The sequence below is a fragment of the Spermophilus citellus genome, assembly GCF_964194105.1.
Source record: "Spermophilus citellus genome assembly, chromosome: 4".
Taxonomy (NCBI): Eukaryota; Metazoa; Chordata; class Mammalia; order Rodentia; family Sciuridae; genus Spermophilus; species Spermophilus citellus.
The window spans coordinates 108246748-108273086 of record NC_138185.1 but is presented as its reverse complement, the minus strand read 5'-3'; the positions used below and the strand labels follow the sequence as shown (position 1 = coordinate 108273086).

At 39.1% G+C, this 26339-nt stretch overlaps 2 protein-coding genes across 5 annotated transcripts in view; one reads left to right on the top strand and one right to left on the bottom strand.

Moving 5' to 3' along the window:
* Positions 1-2858, top strand: part of REC114 (REC114 meiotic recombination protein) — a gene marked incomplete at its 5' end in the record, with an annotated part of 98940 nt that extends 96082 nt beyond the window's left edge. Inside the window, one exon of the mRNA XM_081291640.1 lies at positions 2143-2858. Within this exon, the coding sequence (XP_081147766.1) occupies positions 2143-2307 (165 nt within the window). The 3' untranslated portion in view covers positions 2308-2858. The remainder of the gene's footprint in view (positions 1-2142) is intronic.
* NPTN (neuroplastin) overlaps positions 1-26339 on the bottom strand; it is an 87512-nt gene that overhangs the window by 17308 nt on the left and 43865 nt on the right. For 2 of the 4 annotated variants that reach the window (XM_081291636.1, XM_081291639.1), the window contains 6 exons: positions 25715-25809; positions 13787-13923; positions 12094-12367; positions 4989-5010; positions 3958-4032; positions 2405-3428 (listed from right to left, as the gene is read on the bottom strand). In XM_081291636.1, the coding sequence (XP_081147762.1) occupies positions 3972-4032; positions 4989-5010; positions 12094-12367; positions 13787-13923; positions 25715-25809 (589 nt within the window). In that variant the 3' untranslated portion in view covers positions 2405-3428; positions 3958-3971. Of the gene's footprint in view, positions 1-2404; positions 3429-3957; positions 4033-4988; positions 5011-12093; positions 12368-13786; positions 13924-25714; positions 25810-26339 lie in introns of those variants that run through there. The other 2 variants (XM_081291637.1, XM_081291638.1) reach the window with 2 other exon arrangements.

Here is a 26339-nt window from a genome sequence, read left to right as displayed (position 1 = left end):
AACAGCATCATGACCACATTTCTGTATTAAACACATCTCTACTTTTGGAAGGATATACACTGGCATGTTAAAAGTGGCTCTCAATAGTGAATAGGGCTCCAAGTTGTTTTCATTTTCTTCTATATAAATTTAGGTAGAATGAAAAGCTGATATGAATTTTAGCAAAGTAAATTCCTATTATAGCTCCTAGAGAAATGTCAATTGTACACTATGCACTAAATCATGCCATCCATATAAAAGGAATTAAACCACATACCTCAGAGGATTAATGTGAAGAATCAATACAATAACTAAATCAAAGAGCAGCTCCCAACAGAGTTGGAGCCCATCATTATCACCACAGGGGTTCAGAATTGCCAGATCTTCCAATTATCAAGCACAGTCAGATTTTATTTAAACTCTCCTAATAACACTGGCAATTTACTCAACTGGTTTTCTTTTGGGGCGGGGGGAGTAGGGCAGAGTACAGGAATTGAGCCCAGCACTTAACTGAGCACTTAACTACTGAGCCATATCCCCAGCACCCCACCCCCCTTTTTGAGACAGGGTCTCACATAGTTGCTTAGGGCCTAAATTGTTGAGGCTGGCCTTGAATTTCTAATCCTCTTGCCTCAGCCTCCAGAGTGGCCGGGATTACAGGCCTGTGCCAATGTGCTTGGCTACTCAACTAGTTTTAAAACACTACAAATTGCCAGAGAAAACATACAAATGTAATATAATCACATGAAAAGATGCTCAATATTATTTGTTACTAGGAGAATGCAAATTAAAATCACAATAGATATCATTGTATACTTACTAAAACAGCTAAAATTAAAAACTTACAACACCAAGTGCTGGATGGATGAGGAGCAATTGAACAGGAATACTACTGATGGAATGTAAAATGATATAGCCACTATGGAAACAGTCTGGCAGTTCCTTACAAAGTTAAATATATACTTACCATATGACCAGCAGTCCTACTCCTAGGTGTTTACCCAAGTGAAATGAAAACCTGTGTTCACACCAAAACCTGTATATGAACATTTATAGCAGCTTTATTCATAATTGCAAAAAGCAAAACAACCCAGTCTTCAATCAGAGAGTGCATAAGCAAACTGGTACATCCAAACAATAGATACTTAGCAATAAAAAGAAATAAACTCTGCAAATACTTAACATAATCTCAAATGCATATGCTAAGTGAAAGAAGACAGATTCATTCAGATGCTCCTCAACTTAACAATGGGGTTATATCCTGAGAAAACCATTGTAAATTGAAAATATCCTATGTCAAAAATGCATTTAGTATACCTAATCTACAGAACACATTACTGTACACTATAGAATGTTGGTGGTTTCCCCTTGTGATCCTATGAGTGATGCGGAGCTGCAGCTCACTGCTTACCACTGCCTGGGTAGAGAGCAAAATGTGAAGTACAATTTCTACTTAACATGTATTACATTATTTATCATCATGAAGTACAAAATTTGTAAGCTGACCCAGAGTAAGGCAGGTACTGTTCGTACTATGATTTCATTTAGAGTATATGCCATTTTAGAAAAGGCAAAACTATAAGGTATGGTGATCAGTGGTTACCTATATTAAGGGTTTGACAAAAATGAGGGAATGTTGGGGGATGTGAAATGTTCTGTATTTTGTTTTGACTATTTATCAAATCCCTTATATAGCTGAAAAATGGCATGTGTGAGCTAATTGTGTCCTTTGGGCATTCAGTTTGTACCCTCTCTTTCTTCCCTTCAGAACCTAGCTTCCACATGATGAACTACTCCCACCCATTTGGCCACCTATGTGGTGGGAAGATGAACTAAGCTGAGAACTATATCCATTGATAGGTTTCTTGTCAGTCCACACATTATCAACACAGTATTTATTAGCAAGATCTCAACTTTACAGATCATTTCAACAACATGTCTGAAATACTTTCCTTAAGGATACAATCTTATTTGCTATGTATTCAGGAAATTATAAATACAAAATGGTGAATTTAACAGTAGAACTATCTCTTTGTAAAGCTCCATTTAACAGTAGAACTATCTCTTTGTAAAGCTAACAACTAATTCTTTGGTATGTGTGTTTTCTTACTCAGGGTTTTACTTTTTCTCCTATAATAAACTATTCTTCTGGTATCCCTGCAGTCTATCCTGGCATCGGAGGAGCTGCCCCTTGTCTATGAACAGTCTGCCTGGGGTGTGGAAGAGTTGGGCCCCTTTCTGCGCTTGTGCCTCATGGATCAAAACTTCCCAGCATTTGTGGATGAGGTAGAAAAGGAACTTAAAAAGCTGACGGGGTTGAGAAATTAATGTTCTATGTAAATGCATAAACCTAAGGAACTTCTAAAGTATTGAAAAATGCTTTCTCCTAAAAAGTTAAAGATAGTAAAGAGTATTATTCCAAACACCTTTTGTCAATGTTTTATTGTTAAAAACAGGTGAATCCACTTTTTTAATACATCACTGCACTTCAACAATTACACAAAACACAAGTACATGCATCTATAGTTACGTACTGCATGAGAACCTGGTCAGGTTATAAAATCTACCATCAACCATTAATCAATGTGAAAAAATAGTGTCAAACCAAAAAGTATAACTAGAGTTGCATAGAGTTTCACCATGCTATAACATCTCAAGGTCATTGAAAACAAAAGGTAAATTATAAAATTTGCCTTGATCAAATATACAAGAATAAGGTTCAATACATCAGTGCAAAAGGATTTAAGAATTTACATGATTTAACAGAAGAAAAAATAGTCACTTAAAAGCAATCATACATATATACTGCAATTCATTATATCCCTTCAGTGGACTATTCCATCATCTTATTAAAGTTGTAGGTTAAGCCCTTAAAATTACAGACTTCAGAATTTATAAATTATCTATCTTTATGTACCATAACTGCACATTTCCTCATCTGACAACATACAATAAGGAATGAATATCAGCATTTTAAACATGAAACAAGCATTTATTTTATTTTGGATTTCTCCCGCCCCAAAAAATATAAATATATATATATATATATTTATATATTGTATATATCTGTAGGTTTTGAGTACTTTACAAAAATGTATCACTAGATGGCAGCAGTGCATTTTAGAGCTTTGCCAATTGAACAGCTGCTTTAAGTAAAAAATGGCGCATGCACGATCTGGTCCTCAGAGGACCTTTTCACTTCTATTTAAATATTTTAACAAAGGAAAGAAAGCAACATTCACAGCACATCAAGCCCAAAATAGTTTACACCTTCTACACTGAAGCACTGTTTAAAATGTACCTGGCTAGGTCACCCTTATAGGAGAGGCTAAATAAGGCATGCTTTAGACGGTCATTGTGGTGTTGCTCACTTTGAAAAGGGAGACCAAAGAGGTCCAAGCAGAAAATTTAGCAGGTCATGATGCCACCAGTTTCAGGAACCTAAAGATCTGTGGGGGGAAAAATGTATTTGGAAATTAAAGGGAATATGCACTGTCCCTCAGGACTATACCAAGCACCACATAAAATAAACTTTGATTCAAACAGCATGCTCAAGGATGTGGTGTGAAATTCTGATCTCCATGTGCCTAAGAGAATGGTATCCAGCCCTGTTGCTTCTTGGCCACTGTCCCTGTCCTTGCCCTCAGAAGTAAAGCAGCACTAACAGGCCTCTAGGAACAATTTGCCTAAAGTGACAATTTACTCTTTTTCTCTTTTTTAAAGATATAAACCAAGTAGTGCAAAGTATTTATTTTAAAACATCGTATGTATTCTGAAATGGAATTTATGTAAAAGCTGAAAAATGTTCCTTTCTGCCACTAAATTGAGCAGAGAACTTGTTTCAGCAGAACCAACTGCTCTGAAATGAACTTAAAAGGTCTTACCACATAACACCAACTATTGAAGTTGTAACAAGGTCAACAGAAGTAAAATGCAATTGAATATAATTTTTTTAAATTTCTAGAAGGCCATACTTACATTATAAGCAGTACTTAATTTGTGTTTCTCTGGCGCAAGTTTTTATCTTTGTGATTGTTGGTAGAGTTGGTTTTCCTTTGGAGGAAAAATTGCATTGTGAGTTAAACTAGTAACAATGTTTGAAACACATGGAAATACAGGGACTCTTTCACTTACTGCCATCCCTGGTATAAGAAGAAACTTTACTGCACAATATTAGTTTGTAACAATATACCTTATAAAAAGTACCTACATAACTTCAATTAATAGATTCTTTGACTCCCAAGGCAGACAACATACAGGCAGCTTGCCCTTTGATTTCTAAACTATATTTCAGAACTATAAAAGTGAGAGTAACATTTACTTCACTGAACACCCCTGTTATTTTTCAATTGATAAAAGACAACCATCAACTGGCTGTTCTGTACCCTCAGTCATTTAACTAAATACTTGCATCTTAGTCCCTAACTCGAGGATAGATTGCCAGACTTGGACTGATCCTACACTTGCAGCTCCATCTCTCTTGGATAGCAGTAATTGTTAATGGAGCTAACCAGTTGATCCATGCTATCTTATAATCCAGATTGAAATTAACTTAAAACTTTAGGCCTCTCATATTAAGCATGCGTAACGTGCAAAATTTTAACAACTTTTTGCACATTAATACACTTGCATGGCTAAAAACAAGATTGCAACCTGTCCTGGGAATCAAAATGGTCTGCAGTCTTTGTCTGGTTAAGAAGTCTATGTTGGGCTGGAGATGTGGCTCAAGCGGTAGCACGCTCTCCTGATATGCGTGCGGCCCGGGTTCGATCCTCAGCACCACATACAATCAAAGATGTTGTGTCAGCCAAAAGCTAAAAAATAAAATATTAAAAAATATTCTATCTCTCTCTCTCTCCCTCTCTCTCTCTCACACTCTCTCTATGTTGCAAGGATATTTCTACTCACTGTCTTCCCCTAAGAATTTAGCTACTCCATTTGACAAAACTGTAAACACAAGATAATTCAATCAGAAACTATTAAAAGTCAGTGTCCAATAAAGTACTTACATTGGCCCAGCTGGTTCATCATCTATATGGGTGTTCAATTTTTAATAAATCCACGAAAAATAAGAGAAAGAAGAAAATTGTTAGATTCTGCATAAGGATTAATAGGATAGCTTACTGCAAGTAGCAGACATGGCTATTCATAGCATTTATTAAAGGCCATTCCATCTGGAGGTGCAAAACACTCATGGAGTTATTATTTCTAGATTCAAGTTTTAATGGCAGGTATGTTGTTTCAATGGTTTTAGTTGACACTTTGAATGCTTGTCATGAAAAACTGCAACTGTAGTGGACAGACAGGCTGAAATATCATTATACTCATCTTGTCCCCAAGTTCCAGTGGTTCACTCTTAAATAGATGAGAAGACAAACCAACATTTCAGTTGTAAAATCCTGCTGTTTGTTTTCTTGTGGTGAATGCATGCAGTTTTGGCTCAATCCTGCAATGTAAATGGATGTGCAAATCCTATATGTTTAGCCACACATCCTTACTTCCCCAAATGGCACTGTTTTTCTGTTTTGGGAATCTTTAGGAGAGTCTTTAAGTCTGGAGATTGAGAAGAGGAAGCCATCATAGTTCAAGCTAATGCTGAGTCAGCCATGCTGGACTATGCCAGCAATTAGCATATGCATACCAGAGGATGTTGAGACACTTCAGGGAGAGCTGAATAGTGACATCCCTCTAGAAAAGACTTCAGATAGAAAGACTGGCTCACTCTTGTGCCCTGGCCAAAACCAGAACACCCAGGAGATATCTTTTTTTAAATCAAAAGGCTTATATGAGCTCAGAAGCCTTTTCAAATTGATACTTTATGGTTCTCATTAGGTTTTCTTTCATGTTTCAACTAAGGGCAACTTGATCCCTTTCAAGATGAGATATACACTTTTTTTTTTTTAATCCACAAAGGGGAGGGAAACAAGTAAGTGCTCTTAGTTTGTTTTTCCTAAATGATTCAGAACAGTTTGATTTTGCTGAAGGGTTCTAGAAAAACTCTCAGCAGGATTCCACAAGGGGGCTTGGTGCACATGAAGCAATTATGGAGGTTACAATTTCAGTGTAGGCATCTGCAGGAGCACATGTTGGGAGTAATGTCTGTCAGAGGGAGACATTGCTCCACCTGTTCCTTCCAGGCAACGGAGAGGCAAAGCCACCGCCAGCACACACAAGTGACTGGAGCAAAAAAAAAAGGATTTAAAAAAAAAAAAAAGAAAGAAAGAAAGAAAAAAAGAACCAACCACAAACCAATGACTCATAAGCCAAAACAATAGGCTAGTGACATACCAGTGTCCACCGGAGTCCATTACTAACAACAGTACACTATCAAAACAGGTACAGCAAACAACTCCAGGACACCCAAGACATATATGTGTGCTGTGTGTGTGCGCAGTGGAAAGATACAAAGACATACCAAGTACTAAGACACACAAGCCCAAACTAAACCCTTCCCTCACGACAGCCTACTGCTCAGCATCCAGCCAAGCCAGCTCAGCTACATGCTAGGAGCTAAGCACCTCAGGGATTTGAAGACAACACAGGAGCAACTTAAAAGTATTTTTAGTGCTCTAGATGTGCATCCCAAAATACAAAATTCTAATACAAGGAAACCAAATTGAATATATCACCAATTTAGTCCCAACTTTAAAATAAAAAAGGGAAGGGAGAATCACAATAGCCACTATTCTTTTCAAAGCGTGACACTATAGGCAACCAACCCAAGCACCTCAGAACACAGGCCTTTTTTTCTTTCTCTCTTTTTTGGTGGGAGGGTATTCTCTGGTGCCAGATTAGAAATATCACTTTCCAACCTAACAAGATAGCAACATGCAAAGGGCTTACATGTAGGTATTTCAGCAACAGTGCCTCTGGCATAGCTGCCATGCCTCTGAGTGGAGCAGCCATGATTCCACACTGGGGTCTAAATCCCAGGAGCCCTCTCAAACTCTCCCCAGATTCACTTTCACACTGACAAACAAAGAGCCTCCTGTCTCCCTTCTCTCCTGCACTGAGTTACTAAGTGCAGCACCACTCTCCTTTATAGGTCATACAATAAATAGGTAGGTAGATAGATAGATAGATATCAAAATAATGACTTGACCCCTAAAAGGGAAGTCAGGAGAGAGGGAAAGAACAGAACTACAGAAAAAAGGTACAAAAATCAAAGTAAATGAGGATTAAACAGCAAACTGAAATCCAAATTAGTTGTGAAAGTGAATGAAGTAACTTGAAGAAAAGTGTTAACATATGAACTGTGCATCATATAGACTGAAGCGGAGATTTAAACAAACTCCAAAAGCATGCATATCGCTCACTTACCACCATGTTTTAAGGGTTTGATGCAATTGAGGGGGGAAAAAAAAGAAGTCATAGTAACCGACAAACATCAACACACCCCCAAACCCTCAGGCCAAAAGAGCCGCCTAACAATGACTGTTCTCTCCACCTGGGAATTACTCACAGCCACTGGCTAAATGAGAGGAAGAGGACTGGGGGGAAAATGGAAACAAAGATGCTTCTGGAATCCACATGGTGAGAATGAAGTTCTTGGTGGAGCTGCTGCACACACTGGTTTTCTGCATGTTTAAAATTTCCCCACTGAAGGTACCATAGCCCTCCTCTCCCAACACCCACCTCATAATCTAGAAAGGGTGCTCTGTGATGTGTAGTAAATAACAGATTGCCTGGTACAGGATCACCTCCAAAAATGATAGCTTCAGAGTCAAAACAACCCAAGAGCTGACTCTGGTCAAAGTTCCTTCATCATTGCATTCATATCACTGAAGAAAAGGTTTTATATTTCTAAATCCACTTAAAATTTTGCCTGGTTTCAGCAGAGTAGCATTAACTAAGAGATTCATGATCACTTCCAAGTTCCTCCTTTGTTTGGTCCTATTGCATTTTTTCTTTAAGGTAACTTCTTACTGATAAAATGACCCCTAGTCAAGAGACAGTGAATATGTTCTGGATGTTGTTTTAAAAAGTCACGTTTCTTTTTCAACTTCCATAGTGTGCCATGAAGCTTCATATGCTACCAAATGTTTTGACCAACTAGTAGATTTGGGAATACTGGAAGACCTCTTTAAAGTGTCTAAAAGAGCATGGATATATCAGATATATCAAAACACTCTTATAAAATAAAACCTCAAATATCTTCTCCACCAGTAACTTAATGTTAGAGTCATTTTGACTTGCTTATGAAAATTATCCCAGTGTGAAAAAGAAACTCTTGATGCCAGCACGTTTCTTAAATCATTTCCCATTATTTAATTTTAATGCCTGTGAATCCACTAAAGTGTACAGTAGATCTGAAGGCCCCAGTGACTGCTCAGGTTCATCGCCCCATTACCCAGGGGGCTCAAAGAGCACATTTCCCAGCAGCCCGAGAGCACATATCAGTTGCTCTTTACTTTAGCAGAGAGCCAACACAGGTGGGCTCCAAACATGTGTCCAACTGTAACATGAATGGATGGCTAGACTGTTTAACATTTTGGAGGAACATACTCAAAGTGAAAAACCAAAGCTCTGATTTGGCTCCATGATTCGCATGTTCCTAAAAACACACATCGATAATCCTACAAGACAACTTATTGGGTGCTGATCCTCCAACTATAACATAATAAAGCATACAAATACTAGATTTCATTTATAAAAAGACATGGGTCTTTTTTTTTTTCTTTTAAAGCAGCTGAACCTCAACTTTCAGCTAAAGTGGTATTTGCTTTTCTAGTGGAACACAAACTGTTTAAGTTCAAATGTATTTTTACTTTTATACTTAGTCTAAGAACTCACAGAATGCCCCTTACAGGAATACTATGAGTTCATATAAAAAAGTTCAGTGAATCTGAAATAAACTAGGTTTTGTCACTGCTCTTGCAAGCCATTTTAAAATGGCATATATTCCACTATAATGAGCACTACCAGGCCTAGTTGGTTGAAATGAAGAATGTGAACCTGGCGCTTTAAAGAATGACAATTCCCCATGCCCTCTCTATGAAAGAAGAATCTATTTGACAGAGAAAAGGTACATTAGGCCTTAAAAACAAAAAATCCTTCCCAATTTCAAAGTGGCATAAATAAGCCAAGACAGTGCCACAATGGTTATATATAAAAATTCACCACCTTGAACAACCAAGTTCATATAAGAAAAAATGTATCTCTTCATCCCCAAAAGGGTGTATACATATAATCTACATTTAAATTTGGGAAGGAGCAAATGGGAAGAAAGTGTATATGTGGCACTGGTGGAAGTGAGATGGCAGTAGCTAGTACCATTTTTTGCTCAACAAATTTTGAGCACATCATTGATGCCTTCCCTTCAATATCAACAACAAAAATCAAGTTTCTGACAAAAAGCAGGGTATAAGCCTCTGATCTGGTTAGTATGAACTGGCTAAAGAAGAAAAAGCAAGAGCATAAGAAAGCTCACTCACATTTTTTTTTTTTTAATGATTACTTTCAGGGTAGAAAAGAAGGGAGGTGGAAACAGAGAAGTTTGAGAGAAAGAAGTCGAGAAACAAAGGAGAAAACTGGAATGAAAATGCTGGAGTGAGGGTAGGGATGTTGAGATGGAGAATGGAGCCTGAACCAAACTGGCTGTCAGGAAGGGAGGGAGAGAAGGCAAACACTGTAATCATTCTAGCATCCCAGATTTTTCACCCCAAGTCAACAACAAAGTATTAAAAGCTGCTTGCATTACATTATTCCTAAGAGACAAGAGCAAAGAAGTTTAACTTTGCACTTACCCTGTAGTCATCTCTCTTTATGTAGGATTCTTTCACTGTCTATAACAATTTAGTTTAAGAGGTTACTTTCCCTCCAGGAAGTTGTTCAGAAGCCTGGCTGGCCATAGATGTCTCCTATAACAAACTGGTCTCCCCATTTGATTAACCAATGAACTCCTAAGCTGGGATAGCATCCTTAACAACAAAGTGGGCACTTATGAGGAAGATTAGAACCGGTGGCAGGGACATGCTAAGCCAATGTACCACTCTTAGGAGAAGCAGCCAGCCTTGTCTAAAAAATTCTCAATGAGTTTTTAGAGCCCATCTCTGCCAATTCTTTCCTGCCTGTGTGCTCTTCAACCTGTGCAAAGGACAGGCTGAGAAAAAGCGGTATTTGGCAAAGCAATATGTAGCACTGTGGGAGGGAATGCAAAAGCCCTTGTCAGGAAGGAGGCATAACTGCTCCCAAAGAGCACATGAAAACCAGGCAACTCTTCTCTCCCTTTACTCTCAAGTCTAAATATAGGTGCACTCTGTGTTGGGAATCCTAATATATAGCAGAAAAGGGAGAAATCTCAAGGAAAAACCATTAGGGATACATGAAAATCCCATGAAGTAGTTTTTACTTCATAGCGTAGGAAAGTAAAACTCCTGGGGGACCATCCTCTATCTCAGAGAAACTAGACCGTGTATTTACAAAGGTCTCTCTGCTTCCAGTCAACACCCACCCCATTCCTCCATTCAATTCACTGCTGAAAGTACAATCAAAGAGGCATCCATCTACCAGGTCTTCCTACAGGTATCATAGTGTCAACAAAAATCTCTTCATCAATCTCAGCACTCATTCAAATACTCACTCTACTTAGTGCAGACAAGAGATTTAGAGCTGCTGAGAAGAAAAGAAAAGGAAGTGGCTGGTGCTCTCAAACATGTCCTTTTCAGAGAGTCTAAAAGTCATTGGCATGCCTTTGAAGCTCCTCCACTCTTTTCAATGGATCAAGAAACCTGTGTTTGCCAAATATACAAAGGCTGCAGTCCTATTGCTCAGCCACAGAGACAGTCAACCCTGGGGTAGGATACTGTGCCACGGGTACATAAACATAATCCCCAGAACTGGTGATCCCACCATCACTCCAGATCAGTTTGCACTGAGCTTAGTGACACACACTTCTGGTCTAGCTTGGCAGCAAAGCAAGTGTTGGCAATGGTTGGTTAGGCATTTTTCTTTTTGCCAGTGATATGAAAGGATGGAAGAGTGGGAGGGTGGGGGTATGGAACTATTAGGAATTTGAAGTTCTGATAGGAGTCTCCATAGATAGTTTCCCCCTGGTTTTAATCAAAGGGTTAAAAAATGAAAATCTACGACCAAAAAAATACAACAATATCCTAAAGCTTTCCTGATTCCAGGCTTGTCCAATAAGAGAAGACATCAGCTGTTACCTCTACAGTGCTTAATGACTCACCATGATTCTACTGCTACTGTCACTCTACTCTGCGACCCTGGGCCTGCCTTGGGACATGGGCTCCAGGTCCAGGTATTAGCACTTAGCTATCTTAAACTGGGAGGAGGGATACATCAGACACTCTCCACTGTTCTTCTCTTTGCAACACAGGCAGAAGAGCCATATGGTAGAGAATAATGAAAATCTACCAAAGAGACCAATCAAGGAACCACAGGGCAGCTTGTTCCAATGGCTTTCCTAAGATAGTCTGACTTGGACTGGGACTATTACTTACAGGAGTTATACCAGTCAACCATCTGACAACCAGTTAGATACTTTAAATCTGCCTGAATGAACAGGTGGCCTACCATCTTGGGGTGGCTTCCAGGCTTGACCTGGATTCTCTTCAAGCTTAGCTCCTTATGATCTATATTGAAGGAAGACAAAGCTCAACAAGGAGACTGACAGCTGTTCATTTACCACAAGGCCTAAAGGGCAGAGCCTAGGATTTGGAGGATACCTAAAGAGGGAGAGAGCATATTATAGCTACTGATGCCTAATATAAAAAAAATCTGAGCCAGGCATAGTGGCACATGCCTGTAATCCCTGTGGCTTGGCAGACTGAGGCAGAAAGATCGTGAGTTCAAAGCTAGCCTCAGCAATGGTGAGATGCTAAGCAACTCAGTGAGACCCTGTCTCTAAATCAAATACAAAATAGGGCTGGGGATGTGGCTCATTGGCCAAGTACCCCTGAGTTCAATCCTCAGTACCACTCCACCTACAAAAAAACAAAGATCTGAGAGGTAGGGAGTTGGGAATAAAATTTTTCCTTCTTTTTCCTTTTGGAATGTTTGGGAATCCCAACATCCATATAGTCTTCTTTGGGTGTTTAGAAACCACCCCAAAGAACCAAATCCAACATTACTGTTCTGTAGGTATGCTCTTACCGTCAGGAACCTCATCTGGTCTCTTCCTCTTCTCATACACAACAATGATCACTACAAGGATGATGATTTCAGCCAGAATTCCCAAGAAAGGCCAGAGTGGGGCCAGGTGGCTTCGTACCCTGAGGATGGTGAACACTGAGGCGGAGCCAATAGAGTTAGTAGCATTACATTCATACTCTCCGGGATCTTCTGTGATCTGGAGGTTTATAATACTCAACTCTGTATAATTCTCCTTGTTGATGATGAAGAAGCGACCAGAGGCATTGCCAATATCCTGCAGAAAAAAATGGGGAACACAAAGGTCAGAGTAGGTGAGCCAGTGATCAAGGGAGGGTAAAGTTCTCCCTCTTACCAGGACACTGGTGGAAGTGAGATGGCAGTATCTAGTACCATTTTTGCTCAGCGAATTTTGAGTACATCATTGATGGCTTCCCTTCAATATCAACAACAAAATCAACAAGCTTCTACAAAAGCAGGGCATAAGCCTCTCATGTGCTAGTCCTCCAGACTCTTCCAGCTTCCACAGAGTGCAGGCTTACTGGTATAGATTGATGACATAATTAATGCTACTTCAAACACCCGATGAGAAACTATAGCAGGAAGAAGATGGGGAAGGAGCAGCACAAAGGACTCACCTATTCCTACATCTGGGAACCCCAGCCCTGTCGACATCAGAGTTAGCACAAGAATTTCATGCTTCATGGGTCCTAAGAGATCTCCTTAAACTTCTTTCACAATGCTAAGAACAACTTCTTAGGGCAGATAAAATTCCCAACTTTCCTTTCCTTTCTGGACTATAAGGTTAAAGAAGAGATTATTCCATCAATCAACAATTATCTACTAATGCACACTACATATTTTATATCCTACTAAAGGGAAGGTCAGAGAGGGAGAAATATAAACAAAATGCACAAGGAGCTTAAGCTCAAGAGGGAACAGACATCCAAAGGGATGACTGACTACAGGAATGTATTTTTTTAAGAGAAGTCCCATGAAGAAAAGGGGACCTGAAATGTAAAAAACTAGATATGGCTGTTGATTTTGCCACTGACTCTAAAGACTATTAATCAAAGAGGATGCCTAAAAAGCATAATGTTGAATATGTAAAAACCTGGGGTTAGGAAGAATATATAGTACCTGCTCTACTAAAAAGGAAAACTGGTCAAACAAAAAGTAGGAGGGTTTAAGGCACTGTCCAAAAACCATCAAAAATCATCCCACAGGTTGGAAAAGATGTTCTCTTTGAACTTTTGTATAGCAAACATTGTCCAATACCAGTGCCTAAGCTTGCCCTTTGCCCTTCTTGGGTTGTATCGGTATTTCTGAGTTCTAGGAATATACTTATAACTGCCTTCAATCTTACCAAAATCAAAACATACTCTAATGGACTGGAATAGTAAAATATTTAAAACAGGCTTGGATCTTTCTGTGTCCTACCCTGAAGGCAATCAATCTAATCCCTTACCAGATAGACAGCTTTAACAAATCATGTACATAGTCCATGCTGGATAGAGATTGTCCTGCAGATTCAGATGTAAAGCATTCATCACCCTAGAAAGGATGATTCAAGCCTTGTACACATCCAAGAGTATAGGTGTTGAAGCAACTGGTCCAGATGTCTGGACGTCCCTAGTAGAAACTCCAGCAACCACAGAGACTCAGGCACCAAGAGCCAGGGCTGCTTCCTACTCACTGAGAGCACACCATTCTCCTCCTTCTTGCGCCAGATCCACTCTGGGTGGGGATAGCCAACTGACTTGCAGTACATTATGGCATCCTGCCCCTCATTCTTGTTCTCACTCCGTTTATGGCCAGTGATGTCAGGAGCAGCTGTGAAAAAAAAAAACAAACAAAAAACAAACAAAAAAAAAAAAACAGAAAACAGTTACCACAGGAGCCTACTCTAAATAAGTTACAAAGGCCTAACCTACTGGCTCAGAGTCTTGCTTCTAATATAATTGGCCTTTAGGCACCCTTCCTATTCAGCTTTGATAAAGAGCATTTCAGATAGGATAATGGAGCCAATTCCATTCCTCACCCCCACCCACCATAGCATCAGAGCAGGTACCAGGGTTATTAACATATGAAGTTCTACTCAAGTAGGTGATTCTCCAACTTACAGGAAAAAGATACAAGTGCAATGGCCCTAAATTTCCTCCTCTTTAAAGAAAATGCAAACAAAAGTCATTATCACCTCTGAAGAAAACCAGGGTTTTTCTTCAAATATTTGCACTAATAACAACTATAGATCATGTCAAATATCACATACTCCCCTAAGGGAAACAAAGAGGCTTGAGGTCAAACATGTGCAATCAAGGTACATAAAAACAACAAGTGCTTGGATAAGGTACTCTATAAGTATCAATGACCTAGGTTCTCCCAGGAAAGAATGAAAGAAATGGATGAACAGGAAATTCAACCAGTGTCTCATATGCTTTTGTTAATAGTTTAACAATCTGACTAAAGGGCTGGGGCTGTATCTCTGGGCAGAGCACTTGCCTAGCACATGTGAGGCACTGGGTTCGATCCTTAGCACCACATAAAAATAAATAAATAAAATAAAGGCATTCTGTCCATCTACAATTACAAAAAAAAATTTTTTTAAAGAACCTGACTTGCCTTGCTGGGCATGGTGGCACATGCCTGTAATCCCAGTGGCTCTGGAGGCTGAGGCAAGAGGATTGGGAGTTCAAAGCCAGCCTCAGTAATGGTGAGGTGCTAAGCAACTCAGTGAGACCGGGACTCTAAATAAAATACAAAATAGGGCTGGGGATGTGGCTCAGTGGTCAAGTGCCCCTGAGTTCAATCCCTGGTACCGGTACCCCCATCCCTTAAAAAAAAAAAAAGAATCTGACTTGATTACCTCATTTGCAACAATCTTGATGAACCCAATTCTGGAGTTCCTAGAGGCTGTTGGGCTTTTCTACTTTTAGAGATCACAAAGGAACAAATAAACTGTACCTATAATCTAAAACTTAGGTCAGTTTCAATGATCCAAGAAGCCTGAGATGGGGCTAATTCTTTGAATTTAATCTTTTAACTATACTTTCCACTAATGCTGGACCAGTTACAGGAACCTGATAGCAGTGAAATACAAAGTAGGCTAGACTTTACTGTTGGCCAAAGTAGGGAAGAAAATCAATAGGACTTTGTTCAAATTCCAGTTTTGCTGGCTCTTGACAAATTCCATGCTTTGTTTCTATTCCCAGTATCAAACAGAGATAATTTTTACGCCACACTACCTCCCTGTTCCTTTTTTTTTTTTTTATCAGGGGTTGAAGCCAAGGGAACTTAACCACTGAGCCACATCACCAGCGCCATTCCCTTTATTTTTTATTTTGAGATAGGGTCTTGCAAAGTTGCTTAGGACCTTGCTAAGTTGCTGAAGCTGGCTTTGAACTGGCGATCCTCCCACTTCAGCCTTCCTAGCTGCTCCCTGTTCTTGAATAGATAAATAAGATGTCAAAAACATTCATTTTGAGGCTGTAAAGTCCTGTAGAATTGTATTGTATGATGGACTGACATCAGGTACTACCTCTGATGAGCTTGCTTTTCTTGGCTTAAGAGTCCAAAGTTCTACTACTCACAGACTGTGCTTCTTAGTCTTGTACTTAACTTCTAGAGCATCTGGACATGAATGAAATGAACAAAAACCCAAGCTGTCTCTACAACCAATCCTTGCTAAACTGAGGCTTGTTCAGGACCACTTAGTGTGTGAAATGTTTCCTAGACTGGGTGTTATAAAGGAAACCTCATTTTGTTTTTCTAGGAAAAATTCTTTACTACCAAAGGGAGTGATCAGGCTAGCTCTATCTTGTCCTAATCCAAACTTTCCCCACTGCCACTTTATCACTTCTCAGGCCTACTGGTTATCCTTCCTTAGAGAGTTCTTCAGCCAAATACTATTACTCCAAGGAGTAAGCTCCAAAGCCATATCTTAAAACACCATCAAGGGGAAACTGAAGGACATAGTAAGCAGAAGAGCTAACACACGTTGCCTCCAACTTTGTTTCACTCACTTGACAAGCATCTGTTGAACATACCCTACATGCCAGAGATGATAACAAAAGGATCAGAAAAGGTCTTTCTGATGTGAAAATAAGGAGTAGGGCATGTATATGTGTACAGAGAACACTCCAGGGAAAGAGAAGCAAAGGGCTTGAGGCAGGTGTGTGTTTATTATATACAAGGAACAGTAAAGAGAAGTTTGGTTGGAACACAGTTCACAAGAACACAGGGCTGAAATCAGAAAGACTGTGGATCCAGACTAGATAGGACTTGGTAGGCCACTACAATGACTTTGGGCATTTACACTGAGTCTGTTAGAAATCACTAGTGCCTATTACATGCAAATATGAAATGATCTGTATGCTTTCACTGACTCCCTATGGCTATTATATGGACAACTGTACATATACAACAGTGGAAGCATGACCAAACTAGGATGCTACTTGAGTAATCCAGACAAGGGTGTGGGTGGTATCCATGGTTCACATGAAGGGAGTAGCAGTGGAAGTGGGGAGAGGTAATGAGATTCTAGGTATATTTTGTAGGTTGAGTTAATATATTTATTAATGACTTAGATATGGGACAAGAGAGAAAAAGGAGCCATGGATGACTCCAAGATTTTGGCCTGAGTAATTAATTAATCATTAAGAATGGAGTCGCCAATTACTAAGATGCTGAGGGCAGTTTTTGTTTGATTATTCTTGTTTTGTTAGGGAAGAAAGCAACAGTGGACAGGACATATTAAGGTTAAGAAGCATATTTAATGAAGTTGTCACCTAGGCAGCTGAATATTAATTCTGGAACCTCGGGAAGTGCTCTAGAGTGAAGATATAAATTTCAGAAATCAGCTTATCAGTGGTGTATTTTCCCATTTTCACTCTCCTTTGCCTCAAAGAGAACACTATGGGCCATATATAAGGCCGATGCCATTAGCACTAGTTAAGTACTATAGTTAAGTACTATTAGCTTTTGCTTTGGGTTACACATTAGAACCACCTAGAAGGCTTAAAGTTAAGTTGGCAGAGTGCTCTACGGCCTCTAAAAAGTCATTTTTCTGAAAGAGCCCAGACTTCAAAGGTCAGGAATGGGGAGAAGGGTAGGAATGGTTTTCACTCTTGCCTTGGTATTCAGGAGGAGGAAAATGCCACCTTCCTTTTCATTCATCTAGCGCATTATTCTACAAAGGTTTCTACTTAGAGATGGAACAATAGCCTTAAAAGCACCTTTTTTGGCCATGTTTACAGAGCATAAGCCTATAAGAAAATCTTTTCATTAGTTATATCAACTAATGTTTTTTTTCCTCATCTTACCAAAGAGTACTGTGTGAAGTTGAGGAGAAAGTATTTCCTCTACCTAATGGACTACAAAAAATAATGCCTTGATTATCTTGGATGAAGGGAAGTATCACTACTATACTAGGTAGAGAGAAAATTAACCTAAGCCACACCACTCTACCCCTAAAGGAAGTGATTATAACAACTGTGACTTTTGCCTTTGGATCAATAGAAAAGGTGTGCCCACTTCTATCTTTTATGGTAGCTGCTTGCTTAATCAAAATGCCTGTTCCTGTCCCACCTGCTGGGCAGGACAGAGCACCCACAGAAAGAAAGGTAACTGTGCAATCAGAGTATATATCAGCAGTGGTAGAGACAGGCCCGTTAGGGCTGAACCACCAGTAATGGTTTTAACATAGTACACAAATTCCCTGATACATTGCCTTTCAAAGAGATGAAGCATAATTCCCCTTAAATGTTAGGACTAGATTCAGTGACTCCCTTCTAATGAGTAAAATAAAGCAACTCTGAAAATGTTCAGAAAAGGCACTGTGGCTTTCTAATCTCTGTCATCACACACTCTGAGGGGATGTTAGCTGCCATGCTAGGGGGTTGCTCAAACAGCATATGGAAAAGCCCTCAGAGTCCTGCCAACAGACATGCGAGGGAGCCACCTTTGAGAGTAGATCCATGAGCCCTGGCCAAGACTTCAGATGAGTACACCCCAACAAACAGCTTGAATGAATTCTCAGGAAAGACTGAAACAAAAACCCTGCTAAGCTGCTCCATGATCCCTAATCCAAGGAAATTATGACATGAAAAGTGTTTTTCTAAGCCACTAGGTTTTGGGATAATTTATTACACAGGAATAGATATACTAAATGATGAAGTAGATATTACCCCATTTTTATAAATTGGGAAACTCAGTTTAAAGAAGTTATTTAGTGTCTAAAATTATACTGCTAGTAAATGGTAAAACTGGAATTCAATTCAGGGTTGTTATCACTCAAGAAACTATGCAATTTTGTACTTTACTGTAGTGAGGGGAAAATAAATCAGCATAGGGTTGACAAAAATTGAAATATTTAATATGCATTACTGATAACTGCACAGTAAAATGCCCAAATGTTATTTTTACTTATAGATGTACCAGAAGTCTCTAGACCTGATGTGGGACTGATTTACCTGTCAGAATTTAACTACCTCATATAGTATAATGTATGGACCAGAACAGAGCTTTGGATCTGGTCACTTTAAAAAAGCTCTATTACTCACCAATCAATTAATCTAAGGTTGATCATTTAAAGTCCTTTGAGTTTCAATATTTACTTTCATAAAAGGGAAATAATACCCACATATTTCACAGAGATCTTGTGGGGATTAAAGTATACCACTATACTAAGGTTAGAGCTCAGGATCAAAAAATAGAACTCAGATTTGAGCTATTAGGGAAAGGAAAGGCAAAGGCTTAGACTCCAGCATTGTTAGGTCTAGGCAATCAAAAAGGTGCTGATTACTATGTGCTTTCCCTTCTTGATGACATAAACAGGATTTCTGTTGTGACTCTAACAGTTTAATCAGGTGAGATACTGACAAATTATATTGATTAATGGCCTTTTTTAGTGCCTCACCTTAAATGGGCTTGCCATTTAACCAGGCACCCCTTGACCAGGTCTGCTGGTTTGAGGAGTCTCACTATGCCTGTGTATCATGAAAGAGACCAAACAATCCTTCTTCCCTTTACCCTCTCAAGGGGGCATAGACTGAGTGGCAAGAGTAAGGGGAAGGAACAACAAAGAGACCCACTCGGAATATTATTCTCTCTGGCCTTGTCTGTCAGACTGTCTAATCATGTAAGTTAATGGATATCCTTCCAGTACCCTAATGAATGGCAATGCAGGGATCCCAAAATGTCTCAGCACTTGATTCATTTTCATTTTCTGGGGAATCTGGGCTTTTGGCCTGTTCTTCAGTACCCTCTGTTTGCCTGACTTCCCTGTACTTAGAAGCAAAGTAACCAGCTTCTCTGCCGGGCTGTATGTCAACTCAGGCAAGGAGGCATGTTCAGATGAAGCTGATATTAAATAAAGTTAACAGAAGAGACCTGAAAAAGGGACCAAGGAATGAGGCCTCATACATAGACTGTATCTGGTGCTTACTTTTCAAAGCAAACTTATAACCTAGCAACTCTTTTGCACAAAATATCTACTCTTAAAAATGTTATCAACAAGTGTGTTGTTTCTAAGTAAACACACTCATTCTCTACAGTCTTTTTGCTTTTTTTATGCAATCTATCCAATACCAGAGACACCTCACTTTTGCTGCAGGCAAAATAAGGCTGTACAGAAAGCAGAGGGAGAGCAAAGATTTACTGCTAGCCAAGGGACTATGAGGAGGAATATAGGAAGAAATCTGAGAATGGTTCAGAGGGAAACAAGAAGGATGTATGCTTTTGGCTCAAGAAGCATTCTCCACAATGTGTAGACTCATCATTGATTGTGAAGACTCAACAATCCTAGGACCGGTACTGCCTTCTGCAGGTAAAACCACTAAGACGACACACAAGTTTCCTCAAAGACATTGGTTCTCAACCTTGGCTGAACACTATAATTATCTGTGATGGTTTTAAAAAGTATGATGCCCAGGCCACGTTTCAGACAAATTAAAGTTTGAGAATCAACTGCTCAAACACATAAGAAGTCCTACTTGAGAAGTCCTTGAAAGCATGATAATAATACCTTGAAGCTCTAGGACATTTTGAACGTCAGCCTTAGCCCAAATAACTATCTCTACTCTCCCTCCCCCCACCTTTTCAGGGTGCTACCCTTGACTTTTCCTGGCACCAGTGATAGAAGTCAGAGACTACAAAGAGGGAGTGTTCTCATGAGACAGGGAGATGAATGGGTGGAGGTGCAGGGTGAAATGAGGTAGAACTCTCAGGTTGGAAAGTTACAGTCATCACCACTAGGAAAATGAGTTTAGAATTCCTTGCCTTTAGTATACAGACTTATCAGAGCTGTACAGAACAAAAGAACCTTAAAGATCATCTAGGGCAGGGATTGTGGCTCAGCGGTAGAATGCTCGCTTAGCATGGGCAGGACCCGAGTTCGATCCTCAGTGCCACATAAAAAAATAAAATAAAATAAAGGCATTGTGTTGTGTCCATCTATACCTAAAAAAAAATAAAAATAAAAATAAAAAAAATCATCTATCTCTCATCCTATTTCATCTAATACTTGGGAAGCTGAGGCCCAGAGAAGGAAAAGTGACTAGTCAGGGTCACATCAAGTTTAATGACAGAGCCAAGATTAGAACCCATTTCTTCTCTCAGTCCAAGGCGTTTTAATTATTACATGCTGAACGCAGCAGTATGGTTTTATGCTTAGGAGCAGTCTCTGGTGTTAGAGTGCCTGGGTAAGAACCTGGCTCCACTGGCTAAGTCTGTCACACTGGATCAGCCGTTTAACTCCCGAGCTTTGATTTTTCTCATCTGGAAAGTGGAGATTACAACAGCATGTACCCCACGCATCTGTGAAGACTCAAAGAGAGGAAAGGAACAAATAGTGTTGGCACATCGTAAGTGGGCAATAATGTTAGTTGTTCTTATTAAGAAAAGTCAGAATAGCACCCTGAAAAGGAGGGGGAAAAAGAGTAGAGATAGTTGTTTGGGCTAAGGCTGATGTTCAAAATGTCCCAGAGCTTCAAGGTATTATCATCATGCTTTCAAAGACTTCTCAAGTAATCACAATTCTGGATCAGCTTTAGCATATGCTCTGACCTAAATGATGTCACAATCTCTAAGCATCTTCACCTATCAAACTAGCTATATTTCCTTCACATCAAATGAAGAAATGACTCTGAAAATGCTGCATATAGTGACGGGACTGTACAAATATGAAATGTATATTATTCCTCTCAATAATGATATTCACTTTCACCACACAATCCACGTCAGCCAGTTTGGACTGTGATCTGTCACCTATAAGGCATGTTAACAAGCAGGAAACAGGGAAGTAATGAAAAGGCCTCTTCTAGAAATCCTAAAATTCATTCCTAAAAAAAAATCTTAAAGTGCAAAAAAAAAAAAAAAGCTAACAGGTAGGAAGGAAAAAAAAAAGATCAATTTGGCTTTTGTAGCCACCAAAAGACTGAAACTCGTTAAGAATATCCAGGGAACAGGGAGAAATGGTCCTAGTATGTCACTAGGTTCAAACTTTTCTGGGCTGGAATGTACCTCACATGAGAGTCAGTGGTACATTTTCTGTCAAGGATTTGGTAACTACTAAGACCATTTAATACAAATAGCATTAAAATTCAAAAGGTTGAGAGATAAAGACAGGGCTTGGGAATCCTGGCAGAAATTTTCTTTTTACTTTGTAAATTACATAGAAATTTTAAATTTGCTTTTTTATGAGCATATTTTTTCAATTTTAGAAAGTGAAGGGCTCAAAGAGAGAGGGAATAAGAGGCAAAGAGTTGAACAATTATAGGGCTAAAAATTTTCAAAATCTTTGTAGAGCTTTCGTAAATCCTCTATAAGATGAGGAAGCCACAGCCTCTGAAGTGTCAAAAAACCAGGAGCAATGCCTTCCCTGGAATGAGCTAAGCAGATCCCTGAGAGGCTGGGTTTAGGGGCAAAGGTCACATGGCTATTTCCCCTCTCCTACACAGCCCTGCTCTGTCTTCAACCTCTGCATCTGCTCAGGTCACCTGCCAATTACCTAAGAAACATAACCCTTAACTGTACAGTATCTTTCTTCTTAAACTGTGCCTCATCCTTGTCTTTTATAAAAGATGGGAGAAAAAACCTACTTCAGATGCAAGGCCTTCATCATTGGGAGATGATATCACCATCAAAATTCTTTCTTGACAGCAATCTATAGGCTAGGGAGAAAATGCATGGTCATCTTCAGTCTACTCCCAGACACATGTCCCTCCTGATTCCTGTAGCCTTCTTTTCTTTTGTATACCACAGGTAATTCAAGATTTGGTAATTTGACAAATAATACCCAGTTCATAGTTAGGTTAATTCCTTCACTCCCCAAACACCCCCCAAGAGACGTTCTGAAAGACAGGAAAAGCAAGAAGGGAAAAAAGGGCTGAATGTACAATAAATACATTGGTTTGACTGCCTTAGAAATATAAGAAATATACACATATGGTCTGAATTAAATTACCCTGAAGTGCTGATGCAGTTAAAGCCATAAATGGGAAAGATTCTCAGAGCCTTCTTTCAGCAAAGAGGTCACTTATGTTCCCAGAATTTCTCTGTTCTTAAGTACAATCACCTCTTACCTGTCAGTTACTCAGTAAAATTTTCAAATCACTGTAACTATAAAAAGTTAACTGTCTCTAACCCCACCCTGGAGGTACTGAGGGAAAAAAATTAGAGTTTATATGACAATGGTTTGGGAATTCACACACACTCCACTCTAAATGTATGGAGTGTGCCTCTACCACTTTTTTCTGCCCAACCATGATTGGAAACTAGCTTAGAATATGATCTTGAGCCTATATAAACTTAAACTTAATACAGAAAAAGCCAAATACTCAGTCTTTACTCGACTCAACTATCCATAACCTGAAACACTAAGACATTAATTATTTAGCTACTCTGCCCAAATGTTGGGGGAGAAAAGATTAGAATTCCTTAGGAATTTTCTTCAGAGATTTAACAAAGAAATTATCTACCTAAGAACAAGCTTTAGAATCTCATAAAACAATTTTTCTCAAGGCCTGCTTCCTTAAAATCAGGATACCACCGCCTACTCCATCTTCCTTATTGTAGGGTGGTACAGTAAAAATGCAATGTGCAATCAGCACTTTGAATATGATACCATGTAACAGATACCATGCATGTCTTAACTTCTATCTGAAAACACTCCTTCCAGCAGCCTCCTCTTCTCTGTCCCTCTCCACTACTGCTTCATATCTGCTAAAAAAAAAAAAAAAAAAAAAAGTGAAGAAAAATGTCTCTGGGGCTGCTGAACCCCACTTTTTAAGGCAGTCAAACCAATGGAAAAACTTATCTCTGTTTCTACTCTTAAAGTGTTATCTAGAAATCATTAACTCCAAATCCATAGGATTACAGTTAGCCAAGACTTGCATTATGTGTAATTATCCCTCACGTTGAGGACCACTAGCTAGACACACCACTTTCCCCTTCCCTCATCTATCCTGCTCTCTATACTTGGGAATTTATGCTCAAAGCTCAGCCAGGAACAATGCAGCATTTCATACAAAGCAAAAGTCTTCCCATATAGCATAGCTCGTCTAAGCTGGGGAAGGTCCTTGATGGCTTAGAGAAAACAGTTTCTCACAACCTTCTTCCTCATGTTGAACAAATGTGGCATTCTTCAAAAACAGAGAGGAATCTAGATCCCTCCATGAAAAGGGAGAAATCAAAAGCCAGGTTCTGGCCTGTTGGGACCTATAACCACTGTAACTCCAATCCTTGAGGCATTCAAAATTAAAATCTGGCAGCCAGAGGAGGCAGTGACCTATCCCTTCTTCAACTCAGAATGCTAGAATCACATCACCAAGCTATTACTTTCATTTTATACCATGTAAGGGAAACTCTGAATGTGACTAAGCCTTTTATTTATGTATTTATTTATTTTTTAGTTTTTCTATCTGTTCTTTTTAGTTATACATGACATAGAATGTATATTGACATATTACACATACATGGAGTAAAACTTCCCATTCTTCTGGTTCTACATGATAAATTACAATGGTTGTGTATTCATGTATGAACATAGGAAAATAATATCTTATTCATTCTACTATCTTTCTTACTTCCATTCCCCCTGCCATTCATTCCCTTTGTCTAAATCCAAAGCACTTCTATTTTTCCCTTACCCCCTACCCTGTTATTACGAGTTAGCATCTGTATATCAGAATATTCAGTCTTTGGTTGGGGGATTTGACTAAACCTTTCTTTTCTTTTTTTTTTTTTTTTTTTGGTACAGGACATAACACCTGTGTTTTATTTATTTATTTTTATGTGGTGCTGAGGATTGAACCCAGTGCCTTACACTCACGAGGCAAGCCTTTCTTAAATCTGTATTTTTAATCTTATAAATATTTTAAGGAAGACCTGAATACTTGTTACATAGGCCCTTACTTTTTCCTAAATCTATCCTTCTAGCTTCTAGAAATGAGCATATGGATTTAAAGGACAAGTTTAGGTCCTTCATAAGCAAAATGAAAAACACTAAAAATAAAAGAATTCCTCTTTTCAGTGTGACCTCAAATAGTAGACCTGCCTCCCCTGGTCATTTTATAATAATGGAAAAAACACTGGATGGGGAATTGAGACCTGGGCCCTAGGCCAGCTCTGCCAAAAAACTCACCAGAGAACACAGAGCTAGTGGTTTCACTTTTCCTGTGAGTAACAGAAAAACAGATTAATGATGTTACTAGGTGGTTCTAACTTTTATAGTTCTATTTACCCTTCTTAAAACTCTAAGACTCATCTTTATGATGCCATATACCCACAGGCACATTTCTAATGAATTACCTACAAACAGCTTATATTCACCTTGCACACTATATTTTCCCAAATCCTGTTAGCCCACTGGAACCCTACGTAATAATACCTGTAAGGTGCTATTCTAAGAGCTCTACCTAAGATTGGGCCATATGAGTTGCCAACATTTAAACATTTCTGTTGTATAAAAACAGCAATTTTGTAAAAATATACTTTTTAAAGTTGTCAATGGGTATTTACTTTACTTATATATAGTGCTGAGGATTGAACTCAGTGCCTCACAACCCCAGCCCCTAAACAGCAATTTCTTCAACTCAAACCTACTCTATTAATTTTGGGGGGAAAGGTGGGGTATTAGGGATTGAACTCAGGGGCACTTGACCACTAAACCACATCCTCAACTCTTTTTTGTATTTTTACTTAGAGACAGGGTCTCTAAATAAGTGCCTCACTTTTGCTGAGGCTGGCTTTGAACTCCCAATCCTCCTGCCTCAGCCTCCCAAGCTACTGGGATTACAGGTATGTGCCACAGTGCCCAGCTTATTAAATTACTTTTAATCCTCCTACCAAACTCACAAGATAAATACTGCTGATATCTTCATTTTACAAACAAGGAAACAGGAGCATAGAAAACCCAGTAACTTGCCAAAGTCACACAGGTAGTAGATGTTTGGGTTTGCATTTAAACCCAGGCAGCTAGGCTCCTGAGTCTGGGGTCCTAACCATAATAATACATTGCTTCTTGAAATGTAAAAAGGTAAAAAAGAAGAACTGAACACCAGGAGTCCAGACCAAAGTAAAGTCTCAGGAGTAAGACACTGACACCTCAGCCTCTGCTGGGTCATACCTTTCACTTCAATGGTGGCATTTGCTTTAGGAGCGCTGACAAAATGGTATACGCAGTGGTATTCACCTGAATCCTCAGCTCTTGGCTTATTGATCCTGTAGAGATGGGAAGAAAAATGAAGTGAGGTTAACTGGGAATGGTTAAAACATAAACAAAAAGAGACTTAAAAGGAGCAAGCAGAGACCATGCTCTCCAAATCCTGTTCCTTGATGCAACTCACTTCTTCCTAACTGAAAGCAAAAACCTCCCTCTGTATATCCCAAAACATTAATGCCTTATTCCTTACTGGGTGCCAGGAATAAAGAGATGGAATGGACCATGGTCCTTAACCTTAAGATACTCCAGTCCAATGGGGGAAACAAACTACAAAGTTAAGTAATTAAAATATAATGCCACACAAAGTACTATAATTTATACTTAGTACAGTTTATATACAACCATCACTAAAAACTTCTTGGTTCCAATCAGAAAACTAAGAGCAGAAGAAACAAACAAAACAAGCCTTTTTGAGCTTTTCTAAAGACCTTATTTAGAAGCATGCCTTTCAGGTAAGTCTACTACTCACTAACAGGACCCAGGTATAATTTGTTTGTTTTTCTGCTTTCAAGCAAAGAACCAAATCTGC